This window comes from Sapajus apella, unplaced genomic scaffold, assembly GCF_009761245.1.
Source record: "Sapajus apella isolate SASKATOON/1434 unplaced genomic scaffold, GSC_monkey_1.0 scaffold25, whole genome shotgun sequence".
NCBI classification, from domain to species: Eukaryota; Metazoa; Chordata; class Mammalia; order Primates; family Cebidae; genus Sapajus; species Sapajus apella.
In genome coordinates this window covers 18,340,411-18,348,288 of record NW_022436965.1, presented here as the reverse complement: position 1 = coordinate 18,348,288, position 7,878 = coordinate 18,340,411, and the positions used below count along the sequence as shown (strand labels likewise).

Genomic DNA, 7,878 nt, shown 5'->3' with positions numbered 1-7,878 from the left:
AAAAAAAAAAAAAAAAACTGCCTCATGGGTCTGGCCATTGGTACTCGGAGGATGCCAAATCTGGAACTGGATACATAGATGTGGATGCCAGCAGCCAAGCTGGAATCTGCTTGATGGCTAAAATCAGGTATGCGACACTCTTCCTGGGTTCTTCCCCGAGTGCCAGTGTGCCCTCACCCTCACTTGTCTCAAGCATAGATGCCACCTCAAAGACGTGGGGAGAGGAAAAGCCTGAATTGGCTCACGACATCCCGCTGTGATGGAATCCAAGCTGAACTGGCAAATGAAGTGTTCTCCCATTAGGTATGATGGCAACTGAAGAGAAAAACTAAGTTTGTTATTAAAAAATCATACAGCCAGGGCTGGGCGCAGTGGCTTACGCCTGTAATCCTAGCACTTTGGGAGGCCGAGGTGGGTGGATCACCTGAGGTCAGGAGTTCAAGACCAGCCTGGCCATCATGGTGAAACCCCATCTTTAAAAAAAAAAAAAAAAGAAAAGAAATACAGCCAGGTGTGGTGGCTCATACCTGTAATACCAGCACTTTGGAGGCTGAAGTGGGAGGATTACTTGAGGCCAGGAGACAAGGTGGGCAACATAGATCCTGTCTCTACAAAAAAAAATTTAGAAAATAATAATATTGCTCTAGGGGCTGGGAGGATAATGGAGTTACTAATGGGTGTAGAGTTTCAGTTTTACAAAATAAAAAATGTTTTGGAGATATATCGTAATGATGATTGCACAATAATATGAATGTGTTTAATATCACTGAGCTGTGCCCTTATAAATGGCTGGGGTGGTAAAGTTTGTTATATTTTACCACAGTTTTAAGAGTTGGAAGAACAAAACAATGCTATAAGTTTCTCCACCTGAAGTTGTGGCTTATAAAATTCATACTCCTGACGACAGATAAAAACTGAAGTGGAGCCAGGGTGAATAGAGGGTGGGTTCAGGGAAGAGATGGAAAGATTGCTCAGGTAGTGCCGAGAGCACCAGGAGATGGAGGTGGGAAGGTGTGGATGCTGCTATTTGCTTGGCGTCACCCTGGGCAACACCTCAAAACCAGGCACAACCCTCTCACTTACACATACATGCCGCCTTTAACATCCTGTAATCCCAAATCCCAACCGGAAGGAATTACCTGACGGTTGAAATCTATACTCTTCTATTAAGCAAAGATTCCCACAAAGTTCAAGGAAGAGAACGCTGGGTAAGATAATTTTATTTCGCAAGGCAAAGGGTTATGTGAGACCCAGCTGTATTCTATCTGAAGCATTAAAAGCCAATTGTAGTAAATGCATCTTACTTATGTTCAATGCTGGCCAGAGGAGCTATTCTGCTTCCTTTAGAAGTTATGTTTTTTTTTGTGGCTTGTGGTAACTCTGTAACATGCAGGAGCAATGGTTTTCAGGAAGAAACTATGCCTTTTAGCTTTTGCCTCAAATCACCAGAAAACTCGAGCTGTCTCATTAAACATCCCATAAATGCTGACAGAAAAGAGAGTATTTATTATCATATGAAATTGTCTATGCCTTCAGACTGCAATTCCTGTATAGTCAGATGGTGACCATGCACATCCTCCTGGATGAATGAAAACTTGGAAAGCAGAGAAAGCTGCTTGGGTCCTGGCTGGCTTTCCCTTCAGCTTGCTCCCCGCTGGGAGCCCTTGGCATCTCCCTCTGCGTTTTCTGGTATGTGCTGGAGGCTTCTCACATCTTGGAGAGCCTGATGTCATAAGTAACCATGTTCAAGTTGTCCCAGGCGAAGAGCTTCTTCTCCAGGGGGTTGTAGTCAATCATGCTGCTGTACTTGTAGCGGTTCTTGAATGGGATGGTCAGGGTCTTGCTGATACCTGTGCCTGTGTCATAAGCAAAGTTGACGGTAGCATCTGCTGAGGAGTAGCTGCTGACGGTGTACAAAGTGCCACAGATGATGAAGGCATTGGCGACTGACTGCTTACGGATGTTGGTCTCCCAGGTTTGTTCGAGTTCCAGATTCTCTGGATTCAGTTTGGAGAGGACAATGGCACCTTTTGCCTCATCAGTGCTGTAAATGACCCAGAGGCCTGACTCATCCACAGCCATGTCAATGTCTGTGTAGCCACCCCAAGAATATGGGAACTGTCCGTGGTAGCCAGCTCCAGGGATTTCCTTCTCAGTCTTCACTGTCTCGGTATTCAGCTCATATCTTATGACAGTTCTGGACTCAGCGCCCTGGAAATAGAGGCTCCCTGCATACACTACAGCGCCCGTGCTTTCCAGTGGCCTGGGCAGTACATGAACCTTAGAAGGGTAGCCCTGCATAAACTGGCTGATGAGGTCATACTCATAAACCTGACGGACATCTGTGCCAACTGTGTCAATTCTCCACGTGGTCTCCTGGGTGTAGGGGTAGGTGGGCTTGGGGTCTCGCATCCACACACCATACTTGCCAGTAATTGTTTCTGCTGTTCTCAGCGTGAGAGGCTCTCCTACCCAAACTAGTTCTCCGCATCCTGGTGAATTCAGAAAAGAACACAAAGCACCACTTATGCATAATCTTTCCAAACACAGACAGTGACCATTAGGAAGCTTGGCAGAGCCGGTAGACGTGACAGCCCTGGAGACAGATCGTCTGGGTTTAAAGGCAGGCTCTGCCACCCACTGGCTGTGTGACTTTCAGTAAGTTACTTAGCTCTCTACACCTCAGTTATCCCATTTGTAAAAAGGGGATACTAATAGTGTTTTGGGTAGTAGGGCTGTTGTAAATTTTATATGTAATTCTATATGTTAAGTGCTGGTATAGAGTAAATATATGGTAAATGCTATGTGACCAATCTGTGATTCATGTTATTGACAGTTATTGCTAGCACTGAGGGCCACGCTTGGGAGTGGGAGCTATAAAATATTTAAAGTAAAATTCACTCAGTATCAGTTATAAAGATGAAAGTCGCACAGAGGGCCTCCGTTGCATTTGTAATAGTCTACTTAAGCTGGGAAGGGACTCATGGGTGTTCATTGGATTACTTATTGTGACTTTCATGCCTGGTTTATTTCATTACTATAATATAGGAGAGAGAAAAATCAACTCATAAGAATAATCTCCATACAACAAAGTTTCTCAAGCCCTATCTGCTGAGTCACATGTTTCATCCATCATTTTAATATAATAAGCATGAAAATAATTATTTTTTGAGACAGAGTCTTGCCCTGTTACCTAGGCTGGAGTACAGTGGTGCAATCACAGTGCACTGCAGCCTCAACCTCCCAGGCTCAAGCAATCCTCCTACCTCAGCCTCCTGAGTTGCTGGGACTACAGGTGCCTGCCACCATGCCTGGCTAATTTGGCTTAGAAAATAATTTTTTAAATGTAGTGAAGAGACAGTTGAAAATTTAGTTAGCAGAATCACAACAGATTCCTGTCCTTTTTTTTTTTTTTTGAGACAAAGTCTCACTCTGTCACCCAGGCTAGAGGGCAGTGGTGTGATCTTGGCTTACTGCAACCTCTGCCTCCTGGGTTCAAGTAATTCTCCTGCCTCAGCCTCCCAAGTAGCTGAGATTACAGGTGTGTGCCACCACATCCAGCTAATTTTTGTATTTTTAGTAGAGATTTTTCTCTACTAAACATTTTCACCATGTTGGTCAGGCTGGTCTCGAACTCCTGACCTCAAGTTATCCTCCCACCTCAGCCTCTCAGAGCCCATAATTTACAGTGGCTTACAGGCTTGAGCCACTGTGCCTGGCCCAGATTTCTGTACTTTTAATGGGCACCTTTGGTTTCCTCATAGAAAGTAGAAACACTTTGCGGCTCATATCTCAGAGAACCATGTTTTAAATATTTTATAACCCCTACCTGCATGCATGCCCTTCAGTGCTAGTAATAATTGTCAATAACATGGATAGTCAAAGTTTCTGGAAACTATAGTATTAGTCATAAAGTTGGACTTTCAGGGAACTCTTTGGAGAGAGCCAAACTGTTCTTTTCCTAAGTGGCCAAAGTTCAGAAAACATACCGTTAGTAACAGATTGTGACTGAGATGGTGCTTGGTGTACACCTGTCCTTAAAATAAAAATATGAACGTGCTACTGAAAATGTAATTTCTCAGGTGCACTTAATTCCACATGACCATCAAGTGGGTAAAATCAACACATCTCTTATCTTCCCCTGTGCAGCCCAGCCAACTCAGCCCAGCCCAGCCTTCCAAGTGCGGGTGATAGGATATAGGGCTTTGCTAGGGAAAGGCTGACTCTCGCAGACCTGCTCTGACAAGGGAGCAGAGACAGAGAATTCTGTTCTTCTCCTCCTCTCCTCCCTCTGCTCCCAGGGAAGTTACTTGTTTCCCCTTGGGTGGGCATTTACCCTGTACTGATTCTCTGAACACAGCACTAAACATGAATGAAGACCATGTGGGCACAAAAGGGAAGAAACCTAACTTCATACCGTTGGTTCCTTCTCCACTCCTGAGATGGCCAGATGCGCTCTCCTTCAAAATTCGGGAAGCAGGAACCTCAGTTAGCTCAGACTTCAGTTCCTGGAAGGCCAAAGTGTCCAAATTCCATGTAGAAACTGCATTAAAAGAAACAGACAAAATTTTACTGTAAGAAAAAATGGCCCAAAGATTGATATGTTGAGGATGACATTTAAATAGACTCCCGGCCGGGCACGGTGGCTCATGCCTGTAATCCCAACACTTTGGGAGGCCGAGGTGGGCAGATCACCTGAGGTCAGGAGTTTGAGACCAGCCTGGCCAACATGGTGAAACCCTGTCTCTACTAACAATACAAAAAAATTAGCTGGGCGTGGTGGTGGGCGCCTGTAATCCTGGCTTCTTGGGAGGCCGAGGCAGCAGAATTGCTTGAAGCCGAGAGGCAGAGATTGCAGTGAGCTGAGATTGCACCATTGTACTCCAGCCTGGGCAACAAGAACAAAACTTTGTCTCAAAAACAAATAAATGGGCTGGGCACAGTGACTCACACCAGTAATCCCAGCACTTTGGGAGGCCGAGGTGGGCAGGTCACCTGAGGTCAGGAGTTTGAGACCAGCCTGACCAACATGGGGAAACCCTGTCTCTACTAAAAATACAAAATTAGCCGATGTGTTGGCGCATGCCTGTAGTCCCAGCTACTTGGGAGGCTGAGTGGGGAGGATCACTTGAACCTGGGAGGTCAAGGCTGTGGTGAGCAGTGATCACGTCACTGCACTCCAGCCCTGGTATAGAGTGAGACCCTGTCCACCCCTCCAACCCCACAAAAATCCCATCACACACACACACAAACAAATAAAATGAAGGTTTGACGATTATTCAGGTATTGCCAGGCCAGCATCCCAGGCGGCAATTGTCATTGAAAAGCAAGTTAAAGCAAAACTAAGGAGACAGTAAAGAGATCAGCTGTTGTTGGGGTGAGGAAGGGATGACTAGGTGAGGCACAGAGGATTTTCAGGGCAATGAATACTGTATGTGATACTACAATGGTGGACACATGTCACTATGCATTTGCCCAAACCCGTAGAAAGCGTAACACCCAAAATGAACCCTAACTAAAACTGTTGACCGTGGGTGATGTGCCTGCTGATGCAGGATCATCAGTTGTAACAGCTGTACCGCTGTGGCGGGAGATGACGGTAATGGGACGGCCGTGCATGTGTGGGGGCCGGTAGTATCTGGAAACTCACTGTACTTTCTCTCAGTTTTGCTGTGAACATAAAACTGCTCTAAAATCATTTCACAAGTTGTTATACTCACAGATCCCAAGAGGCAGGGGGCACACTAAGCCCAGGAGGTCACCTGGGCAAGCACCAGGGTTCCTCCAGAGGAAGAGGGAGCCAGAGAAAAATGTGGGAAAGAGCTTTTATTCTTTCCATGGGAAGGGAAGGGGAGGCAGGGTAAGCAGGTTTAGGATTGGGGAGTGTGAATAATTTCAGCAGGCTCTGGGGCCACGGGAGTTCTCTCTAATTGTCTGGTACCAGGCCCTGGGGTGATTAGGTCAGGGGGATAGTGGCCTTGAGTTTGAGCCTGATGGAGGAGGTGGCTGGGTGTGAGCTCTGGACTGGCTGGTTTGCATCTGAAAGCTGTGCTCCCAGGCAAGTCCTTTGCTCTCTGGAGGAACTGGCTACCCCTGGGAGGGACAGTCCCGCCCGTGTTTGTTTGCAAGGCCCAGAGAGCAAAGCACCAGAATAAAAAGACATGCTTAACACCTGGCTTTTCTCTTGCTGAACCTCTGAGTCACTTCTCTGCCCTTTGAACAACTCGGTTCCCCGCTCAGGATTCTCAGGTGTTCAGGACGGCGGGAGGAAAGTCATCCCATCACCTGAGACCTGGGCGCCTACACAGCTGAGAGGGGCAGGAAGACATGTTCTGCCTTTTATCATTTGTTTGCTCAACCCTAAAATCTAAATGTAGATTTCAGGCAGAGAGAATCACCACAGAACTCTTGATGAAATGTTGTACCACATTTCATCAAAGCCACACATTAGTTTACATGTTCACATCTCTGCAATCAGGGTGCCTTGTTTGAGTTGCTGGGGTTCAGCTTCAACAAATTATAGTACCAGAAAAACTTTCTCCCTGGAAGGAGCTGAAGAGAACGCTCAGCTAGCTCTCAGGTGCGGGCTGGGCCGACAGCCCTGCTGCCCACACGGAGCCAGCTCAGCAGCTGCCGCCACTGCCCACCTGACCCCAGCTGCCGTTCTCCCCTCCCCTCCACCCCTGCATGTGTGTGGCTACAGTCGTTCAACAGCCTCCCTAAGTGCAATGCCCTGGAGGTGAGTGGGTCCTCCATCTCTGGGATATCTCTCAGTCTAGAGTGGACCATGCGAGTAGTTAAAACGTGTAAGCTGGCCAGAAGCAGTGGCTCATGCCTGTAAACCCGGCAGTTTGGGAGGCCGAGGGGGGAGGATTGCTTGAGGCCAGGAGTTTGGGACCAGCCTGGGCAACATAGTGAGACGTCATCTCTACAGAAAATTAAAAAGTCAGCTGGGTGTGGTGGTGCAGTCTGTGGTCTCGGCTACTTGGGAGGCTGAGGCAGAAGGATGGCTCTTGAGCCCAAGAGGGCAAGGCTGCAGTAAGCCATGGTCATGTCACTGCACTCCAGCCTGGGTGACAGAATGAGACCCTGTCTTTTAAAAAAATTTTTAAAAAGGAAGACTCATGCCGGGCGCGGTGGCTCAAGCCTGTAATCCTAGCACTTTGGGAGGCCGAGGCGGGTGGATCACGAGGCCAAGAGATCGAGACCATCCTGGTCAACACGGTGAAACCCCGTCTCTACTAAAACTACAAAAAATTAGCTGGGCATGGTGGCGCGTGTCTGTGGTCCCAGCTACTCAGGAGGCTGAGGCAGGAGAATTGCCTGAACCCAGGAGGTGGAGGTTGCGGTGAGCCGAGATCGCGCCATTGCACTCCAGCCTGGGTAACAAGAGTGAAACTCCGTCCCCAAAAAAAAAAAAAAAAGGAAGACTCATAAGCCAAAATGTATAGGCAACCGAGGACACCCTCAGTGTGCATTCCAAACCCCAGAGGCAATTGGGAGTACCCCCCGGGACACGGCAGGCCTTCATGATCCATAGCCTCAAATCCACAGAGCTATTTATCCATCCTTTCAGTCAGCATCGCTGGAGCACCTATTGAGTGTGAGGCTGTGCTAGGTGCTCAAGATAAAAGGTGACTAATAGGCTTTGTTTAATAGGCTCTTCTATGCTTTTTTAAAAAAAAGACAGCACTTTGGGGGGCCGAGGCGGGTAGATCACGAGGGCTCAGGAGATCGAGACCAACCTGGCTAACACAGTGAAACCCCGTCTCTATTAAAAATACAAAATATTGGCTGGGCATGGTGGCAGGCATCTGTAATCCCAGCTACTCAGGAGGCTGAGGCAGGAAAATCGCTTGAACCCGGGAGGCAGAGGTT

At 47.5% G+C, this 7,878-nt stretch overlaps 1 protein-coding gene across 1 annotated transcript in view; it reads right to left on the bottom strand.

Annotated features, from left to right (window-relative positions):
• Nucleotides 1-1,205: 1,205 nt before the first annotated feature.
• The window catches only part of MYOC (myocilin), a 16,439-nt gene continuing 9,766 nt past the window's right edge, over nt 1,206-7,878 (bottom strand). The window contains exons 2-3 of the mRNA XM_032291687.1: nt 4,418-4,543; nt 1,206-2,492 (exon numbers count right to left, since the gene is read on the bottom strand). Coding sequence (XP_032147578.1) covers nt 1,708-2,492; nt 4,418-4,543 — 911 coding nt within the window. The 3' untranslated portion in view covers nt 1,206-1,707. The remainder of the gene's footprint in view (nt 2,493-4,417; nt 4,544-7,878) is intronic.